The following is a 21,663-nucleotide window of genomic DNA, read 5'->3' as shown; positions in this document are numbered from 1 at the left end:
TGGATACTACAATGGAAGATAATCAAGATTAAGGTGGATGAACGAAGGAAATAATTACGAATCTCAGCAAAGGGTCTGTATGCTCTTGATAGGGCGAAATGAATGTCTAGATGAGTGGATGGGATACTAGATAGTAGAGAAAAGACATGGATCATAGTATCTCCTCTTTAGCGATTTATTTTGCATACTACACCTTACTACTCACTTGTGCGTCATTTGTGGCCTCATAATATCTACTTAGTCTGAATATATGGCGTACAAGAGATGTGATATATGCAAAAATAAATTAGTAAGGAAAAGGTGCTAAGAAGCTTCGTTAGCCTCTGCAATCCAGTGACGTATTTATTTATTCATTATTTATTCTTGCCACCACCAAGTGATTTAATTCAGTTTCTAACATACCTCTAGTAGTTAAGATGTGAATGAGGGCTGCATCTAACCCTTCTAGATCGGACCCGCTCTCCAAAGTTTAATAAAAGCGTCTGGTGGTAGCAATAATAGAATATAATAATACGTAATCGAACTGACGAGGTTAACAGATGAGACTGACGTTCTTGTGGCCCAGGATTCTTCTTGATGTGAACCCAGTTGACTGCAGGCTGTGTGTACCATTTTCCTGCAGTCCACTCTCCTCCTTTCTAGGGATAGGGAGTTGAGTGACGTGTGCAATAAACAGGGCAGCAGAACCACCCTGATATATCGGTGCCACCACGTAAAGGCATCCCTCTCCAGCACCCCGGCGAGATAATAAACCCAACAATTAGATGAATGGATAACTATAGGGGAGCCTTATTATGAAAGAATGTGTCTTAGGAGGATGAGTTCTTACCGAATAAGGACAGGTATGCATCAAGGTCTGTTTTTGTCGAGGCAAGCCCCTTACAAATTGCTGCTTCGGACCATGGATAAAAAAGAGCACGTCATGATTCTAGTAATGTTCTGTATAAGTTAATCCCTTGACTATGATGCCTGTGTGTGTGTGTGTGTGTGTGTGTGTGTGTGTGTGTGTGTGTGTGTGTGTGTGTGTGTGTGTGTGTGTGTGTGTGTGTGTGTGTGTGTATCACCTGACGATTTTATTCAGTTTAGGAGAGACTGATAGGTTAGACATTGCCTTAAATAGCTCTGTCATTATGCTGGATCTCTCTGAAGTTGAATAAGATCTCCTAGTGGTAGAAATAATAAAATAAAGGAAGTCACCCCATTGAAGGGAGTATGGAGAGGAAAATGGGAGGAAGGAAGATGGAGAGCGAAATGAAGAACACAGAAGGGGGAATATGTGAGGGGTACTGGCTTGGAGTTGCTGCTGGAGTGCATGTGTTATTGTGGCCGGCTTCCACAAGTCTGACATGGAAAGGCAGCTCCTCTGAACATGCCCAAGCCGCTTTTTTTTACGAGTCCCTAAGGGCAACTAAACCGTAGGGCCGAGGGAGACCACTTTCTGTCAGTCACTGGAGAAATAATCCTCCCCCACCCAGTGTTTCATACATTGGCATAGGTGAGGAAGACTATTGGAGTGAGACAGTGAGTGTGGAAATGGTGTCGGAGTGGCTGTGTTTCTGGGTGAGAGTGTGTATGTCATCCAGGGAACCTCAGCTGGGTGAAAGCATGTAAGAGCATATGAAAGGACGATTATGTCCTCCCCCTGGTGGGACTGAACCAAGGTCAGGAGAAATGTCAGGCATACGCTCACCAACCCAACCACCTGAAGTTAAGTGGCAGTAATGAATGACCTAACGAAGACTCATGCATTCTATTTTTTATGCACCTTCCGTGATGATAAAGCCGACATAAACAGAAATTTCCGTGTAGCATGCGGACTAAATCCAGCTCACGTTTTAGCACTCGGATACGGATTCCTGGCTCTGGGTCTGGCCTTCGTGGCGGGTAACCTGGGCGGGGTTCTGCAGGCGGCCATAGCGGTGACGTCATCGGTGGCTGGTCCTCTGTTGGCGGTGTTCCTCATGGCTCTCTTTATGCCCTTCACTAACAGCAAGGTAGGGAGGAACCATTCGTTGTAAGTTTTATATATTTTTTCTGTACCGGTGTCGTTGGTGGTAACTGTAGTAGTAATAGTATTACTTGGCAAATAAGATTCTATTTTGGATTGAGGTTATATATGCAAGGTGAGTCATAAATCCAATTATTCATTTTTTTATTGTTGATACCTGTAACCGCATTGAGATTATCAAGTCCAAAATCAAAAGAGGGAAATTCGTAAATGCTTTTATGTCAGAGACGCACACGTGGAACGCATTTTGTTAAAAGAAAATCACTAAGGAAGAGGTGCTAAGAAAACTTCCAGAATCCACGAGAGAACGAGGCGACAGCTGTCTTGAGCCAAAATAGAGTGTAAGTTGACTAAGTTGGGGTGATAGGTTGAGTAAGTGATAAGATTGTGGAAAAAGGATGGATATTAGTTGGAACAGAGCTATGAATGGAAGGTTGTAGGTCACGCAGTAGAAGTGGTAGTAGTAATAGTAGTACAGTAATAGTAGTAGTAACAGTAATAACAGTACGTTGTAATAGCAATAACTAACTCAGGTTATCCAAGTTCATGTAATAAGTCAATAACAGTTTTCAACGGCCATATGCTGTAGTCAGTAAAATGATACTACTAAAGAAAACAAGTAGCAAGAACGATGAGGTAGTGTACGTATGGTGGCACTACCTATCAAAGGGCCCCAAAACAAGGCTACTCAGTCCCAGCATTTAAGGCAAGGGTGGAACTACTACTGTACTTCTGTAATTCCTGGTACCACTACTATTATCTCCTCCCCAGGGTGCGTGCATGGCATTGATACTGGGTACTGGCGTAGCTTTGGGCTTCAGTTTCGGCGCCACTGCCATAGGACTCAAGCCAGAACTCCTGCCCACCTCCACTGACCTCTGCCCAGCCAACCTCACTATCCCACCACCCCCAGAGATCAAGCCCATCAGGTTAGTACAGATCAGTCAGCAACAGTTGGAGCTGTGAAGAGCGACTGAATAAATGAGCAGTGAATACCGGACAGTCAGTAGCGCCTAGAATAATGTAAAGCTGTTAAATGTGAAGGTCAGTAAGAAGCTGACAAACAAAAATTAACCCTCTATAATTCGAGTCATCTTACCAAAATAAAAGACAAATAAAAATCATAAAGATGTGTGTGTGTGTGTGTGTGTGTGTGTGTGTGTGTGTGTCCGCGCTATCATTGATGAGAGCTATTAAGTAAACAAATTGTAAGGCGTATATTATTAAAGTGAGATGGTAGGCAAGTAAAACTATGGCTATCTCCAGAGCGCCATGGTTCGAGAATATGTATCATTGCGTATGTTTATCACCAGAGGGAAATAGTATGCAGTGTGTCATGTAGTTTATGGAGCATTTCCTTTCAAGGATAATAGCCGTTTCATGACTGGGAAAACTATAGTTCCAGCTAATACCAAGCGATGATATTCAGGTGAACTTGAGTCATAGGAGATTTAATATTACTGGTATAAGAGGAACAATATGAAGGTACCACAGCCAAGGAGTGTTGTGTGGGGCTGGGAAAGTGAACTAACAGCACAGCAATGATCACAAAGCTAATTTATATTTCTTAAATTTCTGTTCTTTATTTTTTTAACTTATTTTATCTTTCTTTTTCAGAGTCAAGGACCTTGAATATCCTGAGAAGATGCTGGGACTCTCCTACACCCAACTAGGACCGCTAGGATTCATGGTGGCTATGATAGTGGGCATACTCATCAGCATCGGCACAGGTAATATACTCACACATAAAGCATACCCACCTATATCCTAAATTAACCATACATTTACCTGCCCATAACCTAATTAGTCTATATCTTTACCTAGCCACAAGCTAGCCTATTTTTTTTCTCTCTAGCCTACATTTTCCCACAACCTAACCAACATACTGACTCACAGGCTAACTAACCTGTAAATGAATCTAACCTGTACTCTCTCACGGCCTAACACACACTTATCCATAACCTAAGCAACCTAAGCTAACACACCAACCATTAACATAGGCACACCATGAACTAATATACTCACCCACAACCTAAGTTAACCACAAACTAAGCTAACATACCCGCAACTTAAGTTAACATAACACAGACTAAGCTAAACACCACACCGTAAGCTAACATACCCACAACATAGAGATGTGTTACGGAGATGTGTAACGTGTTTCAGGCATGTCGGGAGGGCGGAACGTGGAAAGGTCCCTGCTACACCCTTGGGTCCGTCGCTTCATGCCTGACCCCATCAAAGTAGATGCTCGAAAGTCCGCACACGCCTACGACAACAAGATATCCACTCAGTTCTGATGTTCCCCGTTATATTAGCATGTACCTAGGTTATTAATGACTGGAGTCTAGAATATTGTTTTGAATGGTCTTAGTACTTATATTTTCTATTTATGATCTGCCGTGTACTTAGTTTTGGATAGCCTATATCAAATATTCTTTATATTTTTCGTAAATCGTCATACTAAAATGTGCAGTCAAATGCATGTATACTCATATTACACACTAGCATAAATGCGTGCCCATATACACCCTACGTATTTCTAAATATATATATATATATATATATATATATATATATATATATATATATATATATATATATATATATATATATATATCACACTTTAAACCAACCTACCATACTTTTTAGTCCTCTGACGACCCAGCTCAGTGTTACTGAATGTAGTCCGAAATGTCAGGATGTTCTATGTTTGGTTTTATATGTTTGTTTAATCTCGTTGATAGTCTTATGCAATCTTTCTGCATTATCTCTTGCAATGTGTTCACAGTTGTGCTGCTAAGTATACTACCATGCAATAAATCTCTCATCAGTCGACATCGATGGGTATCTTATAGTTTGATATTAAATATTTAGAAAAGACTGCTTGCTCAAAAGCCTCTTTTATAAGATATGTTTTTTTGCTTTTTTTTTTTATTTTTTTTTTATTTATTTTTTTTTTGCAATTGACATTAGCTAAAGGAATCCACCCTGCACTCCATCTCACTCTACTCCACAAATTCTCTTTTAATCAGCGTCCTCAGTCCGACTTTTTTTTTTTTTTTTTTTTAACCCTTGCTACTTCCATACGATTTTGCTAAGTTTAGGAGAGATTCTTCGAACTGGAGGAGTTAAATACAATCTTCATTAAGATTTTTTTTTTTTCTAACCTGCATACAGTCGTCTGGGGGCAGCAAGAAAACAATTGGTTATTGGATTGAAGGGATTAATTAACTCTTTCTACACTTGGACTTCTTTTCCGATTTATTATTTCTAACACCTGGCTATTTTATTTTCCTCTGGGGAGACCTTTCATACTGGAGGAATTTAATGGAATTGATTTCTAGTTGGTTCAGTGCAAGAGGTCCCCCCCCCTTCTCCCAGAATTGAATAAAAGGTAAAAATTGGGATAACTGTAATAAATTTAAAAACTGGAATAAATATAATTAAATGTGGTGAATGTAATAAACTACAATAAACTCGTCTGGAGGTAGCAAAAATAAAGAAATAAGACGACATCGCACTGAAAGGGTTAATTAAGCACAAAACCCTCCATTTCATCCGCACTCTGTAGCTTTTATATATTTTGTTTCCTTTCCTTTCTTTGTTTTTCTCTATATGTGAAAGGAAAACTAGAGACTGGTGTTTGTGATAGAATTACTGTATGCCGTCCTTTATAACTGTTTTGTAATGTGTCTTGGTATCTCAGTGCAATGAACTGTTAAAATGGGAGAATTATACACACTACCCCATTCTTCTGCTGCTTCCCTCCCTCCCTTCCCCTTCCTTTCCTCTCACTACCCTGTCTCTCCCCCTCCTCCCCTTTCCTAGACCTAATTCTATTGCTTCCTTTCCTTCCTTCCCCCTCCTCACCCCTTCCTGCCTCCCCTCCCTGTTTCCCTCCCTCCCATATTTCTCATAACTCCTCCCATCCCTCGCTCTCCTCCCTCTGTTTTCCTCCATCGCTTTGTTCTTCTCACCCATCCTTGGCTTCCCACCCTCACTATCCCTCTAACCTCTCGCTTATATTCCACCTCTATTCACAAAGGGTCCAAGTCGAGTAGAAACTGCTATATTTACCCTATAAACATTTTCATAAGTGGGAATAATTCTTCCATTTGTTGTATGTCCTCTGATTTCAATGTGATTAATATGTGAAGGAGCCTGTTTTCTTGCTCTGAGAGGTAAAACACATAAATGTAAGTTTGCTATATGTGATAGTGAATAGTATTATATATGATGGAACAGAGATTAGTATACGAAGGAGGATAGTTTTGTGATATAGGAAGTAAAACAAGATGATATGTAAATCAAAGCTATGTGATAGTATTAAATAAAGCATTATATATACAGTATGATGGAACAGATATAAGCGTAAATCTCTTCTCCTTGTCCCTTTATAAAACTACCTAATAAAAAAAAGTCTTCCATACACTAATTACCGTATCTGTTTTTACACCTAAACCCACACTAGTTTTTGCGAAAGTCTCCTCCGACTTAAGATCGCTTTATGGTAGCGAGACCATACTGGTTTTACTTAATATGGTTTAAAATTGCCATCTCCCCATCTTGAATGCTGTCGCAACAACAGGTTAACACTAGAAAATGGTGCTAGTCATGAAGAGGTGCTATGAGAAGCATAGCCAAATAACGGCTAAGAAGCAACTGTTAGGTTCGAATTCTCTTCGGGCAAGGAGGCTCCCTGTCACCACTTCCTTTAGTGATTTACAAGTACTCGTAGGCCTTCGGGCCCTCTCGCACTTGCTCCTGCGGAGGACTCTGGGGCTGCGCGATCGCTTTCCCGGTACCTAATGAACTGCTTTCCGAACCAAACTTTGATCGCTCTTAACTCTTATAAAAAATCATCATTCGAGATGGGACCAACTTTTTCGACAACTGCGAATTTTCTGCGATTTTCATGCCAATTTTGGTGCACCAGGACGCCTCCATACCGAAGAAAGGTGCCCTCACCTCGCTTCGGGAATGGAACCCAAGTTGTCCGCACGCAAGTCCGAGATATTAACCACTCGGCCACGGCAACCGACCGGGCGCCGAGAGCGGCATATTTTGGTCAAAATCTGATCGCTCATTAAATTTAGTAAAAGTTTTTCAATCGTGTTGGGACCAAGTTCTTTCACATCTGCGAATTTTTTGCGATTTTTGTGCCAGTTTGGGTGCGATTAGAATGTGTAGTTTCGGCTGCCCAAAATACACACACACACACACACACACACACACACACACACACGGCTACTGCTATATATATTAGATTTTGGATATTGCTAGTTGACATAATTTTGTACGTCATTTTGCAGATTTTGGCGATATTAGAAGGATTTATATAACATAGAAGAGGACTGGAGCGCCTTAATTGCCCACTAAACCACAAGGCACAATGATTTAGTTATATGGTTACCGCCCAGCGTAGTAAATGGTTTCCTGGTGAAAAGGAAGCCATTCTGCTTGTCACTCAGTGTAGAGTCACCCGCAAACAGAAGGAAGATAAGAGAATTAAGGAAAGAAAGACAGAAGAGGATGGGAGGAAAGAAAGGAGGAAGAGAGGAAAGAGCAGTCACCCAAGAGCAGCACTACATCGAGTAAGTGGATGGTGAGCTTCTCCACCTACCACTGTTTGTACAGTCAAGCAATATTATTCGTACCTGTTCTCCGCATTAAAACTGAATCAGATTTGTCCATATGTAGAAAATGATGGATGATTACATTGTGGATTTTACTTCACTAGCTATGGGTATCAGAATCGATTTTAAAAGACGATATAATTACAGTCCAGCTTACTAACAACAATCACATTCAGCACAACAAATGGGTCAAGTTTACCAAGTATTACAAAACGACGAAGGGTTAATACTAGTGGGCAAATTATTAGGCTCCAACAACTTGAGTAATTATTGGTACTAAGATAAAGAGTTACTACTACTATCTTCAAAGAGGAATGAGTGATGACATGGGAACGAGCATACCTACTAGAATTCTCTCAATCTCCACGTACAGACATAAATTTCTTCTTGAACCTTCACCTGCCGACATATCTCATCTACAACTGCCAGCATACTTCATCTAATTCTACAAACTAAGCATCTATGACTACTAATTTCCAGCAACAAACATTTCTCTTTAATCTTCTTCCCTCTACAAACATTCTCTCTCTAAGTACCCTACTCTTTCTATTACCAGTATTTCTCCATAATGCTCTACCAAGCCCAGAATTCACGTCGGTTCCGGAAGCTCCCTAGCACCTCTTCCTAAGCGGTTTAGTTTACTTGTTACACCTTGTCATCCCCTTCTGTGTCATCTAAATCATTCTAATATCACCATACTCTGCATAAAGTACAAAAAGATATTAACCAGTCGTATCACCCCTCAAAAAAAACTAGCTAAGGAAGAGATGTTAAGGAGCCTTTTACCCTACAAGAATACAGATCCAAGTCTCTTTCTTTAGATTTCTACTATTCACCCATTTACCAGCAGACTATCTTTAATTTTCTTCCCCCTACGGATAAGCCCTCTCTAATTACAAACACCCTCTCTTTAACTCCCTTCCACCCACCAGTCCACCAGTTGTCCCTCATCCACCTCTCCACCTCAGAAGCGCGTGATGATCTCCCCCGTCCTCTTGTTGATGCGTGTGGATGATGTGGATGGCGAGGATGAATCAGGCAGACAACACCTCACCCACTTATGTACTAGGTGGGGCTTGATGGTGCGGCCTCTTTCTCCACCTGATTGGAAGATATGCAGAAGGACTGGGTCTCTCGGGCTCTCTAACTCACTTTCAGATGAGACAGACAGACAGACAGACAGACATATACACAGACACAGACTGATACAGACGGACAGAAAGAAAGGCAGAGACAAACAGACAGACAGACAGAAACGATGAAAATTACAGAAAGAACAGACAGACAGACAGACAAGCACATAGACGAATTAACAGACAACTAGACAAAAAAATATATATACATGCCTTACATACAGACAGACCGAGTGCGAAAAGAGTTGTATTTATAATAACCACATTTTCAGCTAGAATGCACTCAGAGAGCTCATACCTTCGCCAATGCCACTGCTATTAAAAATTATCCAGATCCAAATCAGAGGAGACATTGTGTGGAACACATAGGATCCGGATCCACCTCAAAATTTAATCAATTGTTCCTTGACCCATGGCTCACGCTTCTACAAAATTTTATTGAAATTCATTGAGAACTTTTGGAGATGTGAGGGATACATAGGATCCGGATCCGGATCCGGATCATTCCCAAAATCTAATCAATTTTTTCTTGGCTCATGGCCCACCCCTCCACAAAATTTCATTGAAAATCATCGAGAACTTCTGGAGATATCGTGTGGACACAAAAACAAACAAACAGACAAACATAGGTGAATACATAACCTCCTCCCACGAACTGGACATAAATTCTCCTCTACCGTCTCCTATCGTACTTCTCTGACTTAAGAAATCGCTGTCGTATGCTTCAAATCTTACAACTTAAGGGGGAAGACAAAGCCTCTGATTTTTAAGAACATTTATAGAACGCCATATAGAATTCTCGTCCGCATAAAAAATAATTAATAATAATAATAACAATAATAATATTAATAATAATAAATAAGCCCAAAATTCCTGAAAGACAGATACGTATATAACTTTATTTATTATTCTCCTCGCCATGAAAAAGACAAATCCTAATTATTTAACGAACACTTATATATCGCCTTTTATTATTCTCTTTAGCATGCCCCACTCACCTGTCAAAACACTGACGATAATACCGATACAAAGGGAGACGAGGAAACCAAGTGTTCCCAGCAGCGTGTATGAGATGCCCAGCAGCTTTTGGGGGTAGTCCAGATCAGACACCCTACAGCGGAAAAAGGATCAGTGACTATAATAATAAAAACAGTGAGAGAGAGAGATCAGCCACCCTGGAACAGAAAAACAACAGTGACTTAAATGATACAAGCAATGCGAGAGATACGACGTCCTGGGATGGAATAGTAACAGTGACTAAAATAACAAGACTGCGTGATGTTGCAGACACTGGCCTCTTTTCTTTACAAACAGTTATGGTGTAGAGTAGAATGCTAATTATAAAGCTGTGATATTGATTCTTGGTGACGTAAAGATTAATTTGCCGGTTCTGAGTTTTGCTAATTCTCTCTTCAGTGTCTGTCCACTAGAGAGAGGGATTAAAAATAAGAGAAAGAGGGGTAGAAGAAAGTGAGAAAAAAAAAGTGGGAAAAAGAAAAGTTGAAGGGACGGAGATGAAGAAAGCTGCAAAAGAGGGAAACAGAAGAAGAGAATACCTGACGACAGGTATAGTAAGAGCAGAAGTAATGACACTGAGGTGATGTGGACAGTCCTCACATGAAGAGAAAGAGGGGGAGGAATAGGAAGAGGATAAACGAGGAGGGGAAAGATGGAGAGGGAGTAAGAGGAAGACAGAGAAAGAAGAAGAGGGGGGACAAAGAGAGACTATACGAAAGGAGAGAGGAACAGAGCAGAGAAAGAAGAAAAACTAAGAAAGAGTACGAAAGGAGAGAGAAACAGAAATGTATGGAAAAGAGGAGAGAGAACGGTAAATGGAAGAAGGAAAAGAATGAAAAACTACCTGACAACCGGAGCAGTAATAGCAGTAGTAGTGATGTTGAGATGCTCAGGACAGCCCTCCGTTGAAGTTGGCAACAGTTCCGGAGTCAGGCCAATGCTCACGCTGCCAAAGTAGAATCCTAGAGCCAGTACTGTCCCCAGAATCATGGCCAGACACGACCCCTGCAAAAGTGAGACGATCTACAACCAAGCAGTAACAGCAGTAGTAGTAGTAGTAGTAACAGTTGCTACCCGGCCTTGTTTGAATCTTGAACCCAGTGGACTGCAGGCTAAGTTTTCCTTATACTGCAGTTCACCATCCTCCTTTCTGGGAACATGGAGGGAGTTGGGAGACGCTTGCATAACTGGGAAGAGGAGTTGCTCAATTATATCGGTGCCACCACACGAAGTGATCCATCTCCAGTAACATCCAGAATAAAAAACGGTACATTTAGAAGGAAGTTCCCCAGGGGTCTGTCCTGAGTCACTCCTGTTCATTAGGGTACCGAAAGCGTTATCATTTGGGTTCAAAACTGGAGTGGCTTGGGAGGTGTTATGTGCTGATGGTCTTGCAATGACTGCTGATACCACTGACGGAGTGGAAGAAAGTCTGAGAAAAGAAGAGATGGCATGGTCAGCAGGATGATGGTGTTGATGATAGTGATGGTGATGATACATGATTATGATACTAACGGTGATGATACCATGATGATGATAATTCTATTAATGATGATGATGATGATGCTAATGATAATAAACTACAAAAAATATAACAGCCCCACCTTAGCATTAGTAAATGGCATAAAGATAGCCATAATGAAGGCAGCCATGAGAGGTCCAGCCACGGCGAATGTGACTGCCACGGCTGCCTGTAGAACACCACCCATACTGCCGGCGATGAAGGCCAGACCCACAGCCACTGCTCCGTAACCCAGAGCTGCCGGCAAAACTCGTATTCATGTAAACAGTATGTGGGGAAGAAGTGGAAGAAAACACGAGTAATGAGAAATCAGTTAATTCTCTACTGGATTCAATAAGCAAAGTTAGTCAGGAAAATAAATCAATATATCTACATTCGCACGTGTTTCCTTCCACCTTTTTCCACTCTTCGTTCCAGTGTTCGTCGTTGCAAGATTCAGGGTAGATATTATGAGAAAACGTCAGTATTCAATAACCCTCTGCTTTGCATAGGGACGTTTTTTCCGTACTGGTGCCCACACAGTCCGCGACCCATTGTTCTATCCACTTAATTACCACGTATAATTGATGGTAGATACTTATGATGTTGACTCTAATCCGTATGTGAAAACGATGGAAAACATTTACATTATCTCCTACCATGCCCAGCCTTATGCAGCGTTAGGAAAAGAAAGCTTCCAATTCAAGAGACAGAAAAGACAGCTGATGAGTATAACAAATACGATTATTAAAATAAACTAGCAGAAAAGGAAGCAAAACATGACGAACAGGCAAAGAAAACAAAGTGAAAGAGGAGGAGGAGGGAGGGAAAGAAAAGAAGATTAAGGAAAAAAAAGGGAGAAAAGTACCTTACCCAGAAGTTTAATGATGAGGGTTTGCGTACTCCTGGAGAGGGATGAGCACCTAGGATTCATGGAGAGCCAGTCCTCCCAGGTGACGGCGGCCTGAGAGTTGACCCCTGACGAGATGGTGCTGCGGGGACGAGGGCGGATGAGGTGGTGGTGAGGGAGGAAATGGAGTTAGGAAGGGGAGCGGTGTTTTGATTTAGGCTTGCATTTGGTGTGGCACAGGAAACCTCGAGACACCTCTTCCTTTGCGATTTTCAAGTACTATCCTTCTTACACATTGACATCCTCGTGTGTGTTGTTTATATAGTTTTAGAAGCGACTTAGATTTCATCAGTGACATTTAAATGTCACTGATGAAATCTAAGTCGATTCTATGGAAGAGGTGTTCCGAAATCTCCAAAACCACGTAAAATAAGACCCTTCGTCATGAGTGGTATTAATTAACCTGGCAATATTAGGGACCTCTTAACTCATTCATCCTGGCTAACGCTGGACTATTTCATTTAGTTTAAGACGGTACAAAACTATCTTCATTATCTCACACACACACTCAAACACAAACACGCACAAACACAAACGCACACAACCCCTCCCCACACACACTCCACACGCAACGCCCCCCCCCCCCAACGCACGCACCTGAGAGCCCCCGAAAAGAGACACGCAACAAAGAGCCCAGCAATTCCAGGAGCAGAACTGAGTCGGTCCATGACGTAGAAGGGCAGAATCTGGTCCTTGGATTGGATTAGGCCCGCTGCTAAGGGGTCGCACTCGGCGTAATTGGCGAAGAGTACCAGACCTGGGGGAGAAGGAGAGGATGACTGAGAGATGAAGTTGGTCTGGAGGTGAAATTAAATGAAGTAGTATTAGAATATTATGAGGAAAATGAAGAGGAAGAGAAGGAGGAGAAGGAAGAGGAGAAGGAGAAGAAAGAAGAATGTTAAGAGAAAGTAGTAGATCTAAAGAAGAAAGGGGGTCACACTCGGCGTAGTTGGTGAAGTGTACCAGACACGGGGGAGAAGAATGCAAGGTTGAATGTGAATCATGCAAGTGGTCGTATCCAAAGAGGCTTCGAATATTTCGCACCATTTGCTCTTTACTTTTTTATCCTGTACATAAAACCCTAGTACAGAAGATAACTCTGATGTGGAATATGCTAAAAGTTAAAGAATAAAAATCGCAAAGAAAAAGGTGTACTGATATCTACATTACCACCTACAATATGAAGAATTAGATGGGAGAGAGAACAGTACTGGGTTCAAAGAAGATGGCCAAGAAGGAGTACCGAAGCTGAAGAAAGAAGTAAAGGTTGGCCGAAGACAGGACCATATCGGAAGAAAATATACACTCGAGAACAATGAAGTGCTTAACATCCTGAATAAAATACCTGTGTGCAACCATAACATCAGATTTTAAGTAGTCGTCAGCATTCATTCCTAGACCTTGCCTGATCATCTAATATTTCAAAAATGGTGATGATGATGAATGAGAAGCAAACTGAAATCAAGAAGTTAATGGGTAAAAGAATGAGACTAGTGAGAAGATTAAGACACAATGCTGATGGAGAACATGGGAGAGAGAGAGAGAGAGAGAGAGAGAGAGAGAGAGAGAGAGAGAGAGAGAGAGAGAGAGAGAGAGAGAGAGAGAGAGAGAGAGAGAGAGAGAGAGAGAGAGAGACAGAGAGACAGAGAGAGAGAGAGAGAGAGCACCATACCTGCTAGTGCCATCAGAGCGGAGAGGGTGGCGTAGTAGGGGATGAGCATAAAAACAGACCTGGGAAGGGAAAATTATCGAAATGAAGTAGATTCAGTAATTTCTACCTCATAATTATACCAGTGTCTCCAGAATATAATTAATTTCTGTTCACTGCATAACTACTTATTCATTATTTTTTCATCTATTTATTTGTAGCAATTGATAAAGAGTGAGGAAAGACAAGTTGATGGGATGTAGCAGAAAGGAAGGGCACAGCAGTATCAAGTTCAGCCTAAGTGAAAGAGATTTAGATGAAGAGAATGTTTTTAGGAATTCCGGATGGCATAACAGTAGACGGAGCCCAGGGACCTGAGGTAAACCATACAACAGAAGGAGCAAGGGAATTAGCGCCACTGAGCAGCGTGTGGAAGTAAAAAAGTGTCTAATCAGGTGAACAGACTCCAACCCATCCCCACCACGGCCTGTAGACTCACATATAGGCGTGCTTAAGACTCTTCATGCTGGAGTACCGCTGGATAGCCGTCTGGGAACAGGTGTAGGTGGACATCGTACTGTGGAAGCCAGACCACCCCAGCCCCCACACTGTGTGCCGATCGAACAGGCTCACATTCCAGCTGACACAACCAAACCAATATTAAATGCAGAAAAGGCACTGTTGTCCTTGAATATACAAGATCTATAGGTTATTAGGTGGAATACTAAAAAATTATGAACGTTAACAATGATAACTGCGTGTAATTTTGGAGTTTACATATAGGTCTGAATCTGATCTAAATTACAAGTGTTGTTGTTTGAAGCAAAGTTCTGTAACTAGATTATGTAGGTAGAGGACGTTGCTTCTCTCCGTGACGTGTGAGTGTGGGGGAGGAGAGGTTGATTTGTTGATGAGGTTATGACTTTGTGTGTGTATTGATTTGGTTATGACTATGTGCGTGTATATCTGTGGTAGTGTATACACAACAGCAACTAAGAAATATTCCGCCTATTTTTTCACTCACATTAAGATCATCGCTTGCTTCAGAATCACCACCACTACTCACTCCAAAATAATCATCACCATAACTCACTTTAAAATCATCACTTTCACTTTAAAATGATCACCACTCCCTTCAGAATAACCACTGTCCTCACTTCAGAATCATCACTATCTTCAAAATCAACACCACTCACTTCATAAACACCACTACCAACACTCACACCAGAATCATCACCCGGATCACTTCCACTTTTCAATACAGAATCACCACCACTATCATTCACTTCAGAATCATCACTCACTTCACTTCCACCACCACTCACTACAGAATCGTCATCGCCACTCACTTCAGCACAATCATCAACATCATCATCATTCACTCACTTTAGAATCTGATAGCCTGCCCTGTTGTGCTCTACTGCTATCTTCCACACCTTCTCAAAGCCCCCCATGTCCGTCACTCCCTTAGCAATGACGCCTACGATGCCCCCGAAGAGCACCACGAATTGAAGGGCGTCCGTCCATACCACTGCCTTCATCCCACCCTGAGGAACAGAAAATTATTAGTTATCTCTCTCTCTCTCTCTCTCTCTCTCTCTCTCTCTCTCTCTCTCTCTCCTATGATCCTGCCAAACAGCATCACATACTGGAAAGCGACCGATAATAACACTTCCTTCAATCCCCTTGGATCGTAGAAAATTATTAGTTGTGTAATCTTTCTCCCTCGCGTATCACCCCCACCACCTTCATCCCGCCCTCTGAAGTGTGCAAGGTGATGAGCTGGCGGAATTCTGTTGGACTCTCACTCGCACGGAAATAGTCTTGTTACCCCATCCAGGGTAAATCGCTGAGGAAAAGATGTTAAGAAATTTACTACGCCACCTAGAATACAGCCCAAGGTTCCATTTTCTAGGTGTGCCAAACAAGAGTAACTTCTGAAGAGGGAGATTCCTGGCAGTAGATGCTGAGCTGATAATAGGTCGTGTTCCTGGTGGCGTAGGAGGCTTCGTAACGTCTTTTCCTCAGCGATTTTTTTTTTTTTTTTTTGGAGGGGGGCATTGTACTCTTCTCCTCTTGCACATTACTGAGGCAAACTATATTAAAACCAAAAATATATAGCCTAATCACAATATCAAGGGTTGTTACTTAAAATAAATCACTAAGAAAAAATTGCTGTGAAACCTCCTATGCCAACAAAGATAAGACCCAAGAGGTGGCAAAGTTATAAGGAACACTTTAGCGTCTTCCTTGGCTTGTAGGACGAATAAAGAAAGAAAACGTGATCGGGTGCGTTGATGCAGGGCCAACTAGGCTAGGTTGACCTGCCACTACCTCCCCCGTAAAAGAGTGTAAGTCCAGTTGGGTAGGTCAAGAAGGGCAAGTGACGTCTTGTTCTAGATCTTTATGTTCACTATCTAAGCATTAAAGATATGACCCTCGGCATCTTCTAAAAAACGCCAGGTATTACTCACAAAAGCAATGTGAAGAGAAGCTATGTTCGTAAAAGCAGCGTAAAGGGAAGTTATGCTAACACAAGCAGTTTAAAGAGAAACTACTCACAAAAACATTGCAAAGAGCAATGTACAGAGAGCAATACGGTACTTAAAAAGCAATGTAAAGAACAGTGCTAAAATAAACTACACCCACAAAAAAAAGCGTAAAGAGCCGTGTAAAAAGAAGCTGCAGCCTACTCACAAATGCAGTATAAAAAAGCAGTGTAAAGAGACACCCCACTCACAAAAGCAGTATAAAGAGAAGCTATGGCGCCCACAGACACGATGGAAACCCAGATGGGGAAGTTTGTGACGGCGGCGAGGGCGAGGGCGGGGGCGTAGATGACGACGGCCTGGTTGAGCAGGATTTGGACGATAAAGAGGGCGCTGGCCACACGACGGGCTGCCAAGGAGTTGTACCTCATCTCTAGGTACTGTAGGAGAGAGCGATAGAGATAGGTAAATAGAAAAATAGATTGATGAAGACAGATGTGTAAACAGATCGACAGACAGACAGGCACAGATAGGCATACAGGCACACAGACAGACACTTACGCAAAGACAGACGGAAAAAATCAGACGGACGGACAGATAATGGAATAGAGAAAAACAGAGACAGAAACAGACAGGCAGAGACGACAGGCTAAAAATGAGGGAGAGAAAAAGAGAGAGAGAGAGGGGGGGGGGAACTGACCTGATTAACGGAGACAAGATTGAGGTCATAGTAGAATGGTACGAAGATGAGGGCAACGACGGGCACAGCAAGCAGGCCTACATTGCCACACAGGTACTGGATGCTGTGGTAGTAGGTCTCCGCCGGGGCACCTGTAATATACCAACACACCTGTCATATACCGCCACCACACCACCACCTACATCACACTACACCGCACCACACAACGCAACACAGCAACTCTCATGTGTGGGAAGGCTCCCCACATACAGCTCTTCTCAATAGTGTGGAGTCAAAGGCTTTTCGTCTCATTAACTCTCCTCCTCTTACTGACTCCCTTCAACCTCTGTCTCTTCGCCGCACTGTTGCATCTTTATCTCTTTTCCATCGCTACTTCAATGGTCACTGTTCCTCTGAACTATCTGCATGCATTCCTCCACCTCTACGACGGGCGCGTAGCACCCGTCTAGCAGCAAACTCTCACCCCTTTTCTGTCCAACTCTCTAATGCAAGTGTTAACCGTTACTCCCAGTCCTTCATTTATGCAACAGGTCAACTCAGGAACTGTCTCACTCTGTATTTCCTGCTTCCTATGATCTCCAGTCTTTCAAACGCAGTGTGTCCAGGCATCTCGAAATGAATAGATCTTGAATTTGCCCCCTCTTGTATTTTGTTTTTCTCTTGGAAGGAACAGTTTTGCGGGCTCGTTGCCTTTGGTTCCTCACATTAAAAAAAAAAAAAACAAGCCCACATTATTGCAAAAGTACTGGATACTGTGGTTGTATGTCCCAGTCGCGACACCTGTAATATACCAATACAACAGTAATATACCATCAACACACCACACCAGAACAACCACTACAACAGCATCACGCAAAGCCTCCCCTACACCTTCGTTACACCACATCACATCACACCACAGCAAGCAGGACCACACTGTTACATAGGTGCTTGACGCTTCACACACATCTACACCACACCGAGTTGAACCTACATCATATCAGACCACACCACATAACACCATATCATCCCATCGGGATAACCTAGAACCTACCGCACATCACACTACACCACACTTGCACTACAGCATGGCACCACATTGGCATTACACAGAATCTACACTACACCTGCTCCACACCATACCATCACACTTGCATCAGATTTGGTGTAATCGATATCGATTTCTATAATTACTGGACTATTTACCATACATATAAACATTTTAAAGACGTAATAAGGGTAACGAAATACACAGCAAATGAAATCGCCATGACTATGTTTTATGACTACTTGCCAGAGTTTATGACTTAAATTTTAAACTATCGATGTCATAATATCTCGATATGTTTATTTAGGAGCGGAAGTACTGTCATTTCTGGTAATGACGATTCTGCATTACAAGGAAACACTTATTATTTTTCATAAGCTACCTTATCTTCACGGCTGATCAAAATGATGCTGTATGTCTTGTGTGTATTTATTTGTAATAGTAATCACCATCATTAATAATCATAATGGTACACACTCCTATTAATTTTTACACGGAATCAAACAGGCAATCGATTTCCCAAATTCCAGTCAAAGTTTTTCTGAGTAATGACCTCGTAATCTAATCATGTAATTACAGATTCATATTCTTGACGTCTTGCAAAACACTTGTACCACCTAAATTCACACACACACACACACACACACACACACACACACACACACACACACACACACCTCCACAACCAATCAAACATCTGCCAAACTTAACCCTTTCAGTCCAAAGACGTATAATTAGCTTACTTCTGCTATCCGCCAGTTATTTTTTCCACCTTTATAGACGTTTTCTTTCAATATGATGACGTACTGTATATTTACTTTATCCTTAATATCCCAAGACAATTTTTATTCATCTCAAACTTTTTCCCCCCTCTCTCTCTCTCTCTCTCTCTCTCTCTCTCTCTCTCTCTCTCTCTCTCTCTCTCTCAAAGATACTGTATATTCAGGTATAATCTAACAGGTCCTTGAATTTGCCTTCACCTTCCATCAAGACGATGGCCCAAGAATAAGTGACCCTGAGAAGAGATAGATGGATATATGAAGAGGAATATTAATAGTAGGAGAAAGAAAGAAAGATAAATAGATGTATAGACAGACAGATAGATAGATAAATAGATAGATAAACTGAATGACTGACAGGTAGGTAGATAGACAGAGAAAGAGGAAAAAAGTTAGATATTCTGGTCGTGTATCCCACCTTGTATAGCGATAGCCGAAATATAGGTAACAACGAGGGACATGGAGACAGGGAGACAGGTAAGGTTCCGGCTCCCCACCAAAAACTCATCATTAGCCTTATTCCTGTTGCGGACGGCGAAGTACAGCCCGACCAGGAGGGAGAGCAGCAGCATAAGGCCGAACACAGCGTAGTCCAGCCAAGAGAAAGTCGCCCTTACTAACCCAGCCATTGTTTGTTGTTATTCTAAGGGAAGAAGAAGACTTAGATTAATGTATATCGAGTGCACGATGGTTATTAGGGCAGACATAAGGTCGAAAACACGTCTTCCAGCCACGAGAATGTCGCCTGTACAAGTTCAATCACCTTTACTATTGTTCTGAAAAGGAATGAATAATTTAATCCCTTGACTAAGAGGACGTACTCGTGTTTTATCCTTGTCACCATCCAGATCATTTTTATGGTGCGCCAGAAAACAGACGGACAGAAAGAGACCGATAAAATGACTGACTGAATGACTGATTGATAGACCGACTGAATGACTGATTGACTGACTGACTGATTGACTGACTGACTGACTGATGAAGAGAGAAAAATATATATTTATAGCGAGGTGGACTGATACATAGGCCATTCAGTCTCACAGCGCCTTAATCCTAGTAGAAAACTTTAAACACGGAAAAGAAAATGCTTCAGAGAGAGAGAGAGAGAGAGAGAGAGAGAGAGAGAGAGAGAGAGAGAGAGGAGGGGGGGAGGGATTACAAAAACGTCAAAATTGATGTCAGAGATAGATTAGATGACAAATATATATACAGTACCTATACTCCATTTTTTTTTTTTTTATCGAGGCGAAGATGAACTTGACAGAGTGGTGATTATTGGCTAAATGCAACGTTACTTCATAATCTAGCATTATTAAAAGACAACAAATATCTGAAGGGGAAATTTGGGTTAGTATATATTTTTTGGACATACTGCATTCACCCAGTTATCATCAACTTGTCAAGTGCATCTTCGCCTCAATAAAAAGAAAAAATGGAGTATAGTGCTGAGTAAAACGAATAACGGTAAATAAGAGAATAGCTAATGTTGTGGATAGGACAGAACTGACTAGACAAGCATAGAAGGAAGAAAGAATAGTTGACGAGTGTGGATAGTGCACAATTTCAATTGATGAATATCGGGGGCAGACGAAATGCAGGTGGGAGGGGTCTCGGGGTACTAGTCTAAGTACTACAGGAGGCTTCGTACCACCTCTTCCTTAGCTGTGTATTTTTTCACAATACACTTTTACCTTCCGTTTTGTGTCATTTATATCGTCCTAATATCGTCAAAATTTGTATCATTACCAAACATGTGGATATCGAGATGCAGTGCCCAGAATAAATCGCCATCGAAGAGGTGCTGCGAAATCTCCAAAGCCACTCAGAATCCGACCTAGATTTCACACTGCCAGTAGCCTGTTATTGTGGTAGAAATTATCCGCACATACTGAAACTGTCTTATTGTGAACGTTATTTAAAAGCGGTCGAAACTGTATCATTTAAAAATCCATATAGTTTTTCTTTTCTTTTTACTCATTAATCACTACACTCCAGTGAAGTAAATGGTAGCAGTGTGTGGGGATGATGGCAGTGTGTATGCATGGTGTATTTTTTCTACTATGCAGCTGACTATGCACTTACCTCTGAAGACAAATAATGTTCCTTAATTTTCTTTTCTTTTTACACATTAATCACCACACTCCAAAGAAGCACCGTGCACAATTTAAAATTCCTGCAATAGTAGCAGTGTGTATGCAAGGTAAATATTTTGTTATACACCTGGATATGCACTCGACTCTAAAAGAAAAAAAAAAAAATCCTTATACTTTTCTCTTTTTACACATTAATCACCAGACTCCAGTGAAGCACCGTATGATAATCCTTATAGTGGTGGCAGTGTGTATGAAAGGTGTATATTTTCTGCTATGCATCTGGGTACTCACTCACCTCTCTCCCGTCACTGCTTACACACACTGATACCGAGGACCTGTTGCTACCAGTACATTCACTGTGACCTCACACACACACATACACACACACACACACACAGTTGCAGAGTTACCTAATGCACAATAAAACCCGTTACTAAGGTGAGAGTAGCAAGTTGCATGAGTAGACACTAGGTTCACAGGTAAAAATAGACACCACTCTAATTTTCTCTTCCTTTTTACTTACTTGCATATTTATTTATTTATTAATCCGTTTATTTCTTGTACTACCTTCAAATGATATTATTAAGTTTAGGACACACTTTTCGAAATGGTGACTAATGAATCCATCCTTTATTTTTGTTTTGTCCAGGTTTTATTCAGTGTAAGACAGACTTTTTGAACTAAAGGTTAACGACATCTTGCTTTTTCTTAACTTTTGC

At 41.5% G+C, this 21,663-nt stretch overlaps 2 protein-coding genes across 2 annotated transcripts in view; one reads left to right on the top strand and one right to left on the bottom strand.

Annotated features, from left to right (window-relative positions):
- LOC145407909 (sodium-dependent multivitamin transporter-like) overlaps nt 1-4,559 on the top strand; it is a 327,055-nt gene extending 322,496 nt beyond the window's left edge. The window contains exons 11-14 of the mRNA XM_080278768.1: nt 1,840-1,994; nt 2,780-2,937; nt 3,626-3,738; nt 4,175-4,559. Coding sequence (XP_080134894.1) covers nt 1,840-1,994; nt 2,780-2,937; nt 3,626-3,738; nt 4,175-4,308 — 560 coding nt within the window. The 3' untranslated portion in view covers nt 4,309-4,559. The remainder of the gene's footprint in view (nt 1-1,839; nt 1,995-2,779; nt 2,938-3,625; nt 3,739-4,174) is intronic.
- A 4,052-nt stretch (nt 4,560-8,611) lies between these two features.
- Nucleotides 8,612-19,480, bottom strand: LOC145407681 (sodium-dependent multivitamin transporter-like). Its single transcript, XM_080278548.1, has 12 exons — nt 19,270-19,480; nt 17,046-17,176; nt 16,597-16,785; nt 15,243-15,403; nt 14,356-14,496; nt 13,881-13,939; nt 12,806-12,965; nt 12,172-12,290; nt 11,402-11,556; nt 10,642-10,802; nt 9,779-9,891; nt 8,612-8,748 (listed from the first exon to the last, which is right to left on the bottom strand). Exons 1-12 carry the CDS (start codon nt 19,478-19,480, stop codon nt 8,612-8,614), a joined length of 1,737 nt encoding a protein of 578 aa, XP_080134674.1.
- Nucleotides 19,481-21,663: the final 2,183 nt, after the last annotated feature.

This window comes from Coenobita brevimanus, chromosome 74 (assembly GCF_032717465.1).
Source record: "Coenobita brevimanus isolate Jiangsu-jjx chromosome 74, ASM3271746v2, whole genome shotgun sequence".
Lineage (NCBI taxonomy): Eukaryota > Metazoa > Arthropoda > Malacostraca > Decapoda > Coenobitidae > Coenobita > Coenobita brevimanus.
Note: the sequence above shows the minus strand (reverse complement) of the source record. Positions and strands in the feature narration are given on the sequence as shown.

Excerpts from the sequence above, each read along its gene's own strand:
- LOC145407681 (XM_080278548.1), bottom strand. The coding sequence starts at position 19,480 with ATGGCTGGGTTAGTAAGGGCGACTTTCTCTTGGCTGGACTACGCTGTG. Across the intron at positions 13,940-14,355 it reads AGTCTTAAGCACGCCTATAT|GTCTGTTTTTATGCTCATCC; the intron begins GTGAGTCTACAG and ends TTCCCTTCCCAG. Across the intron at positions 12,966-13,880 it reads CGCTCTGATGGCACTAGCAG|GTCTGGTACTCTTCGCCAAT; the intron begins GTATGGTGCTCT and ends CTTCTCCCCCAG.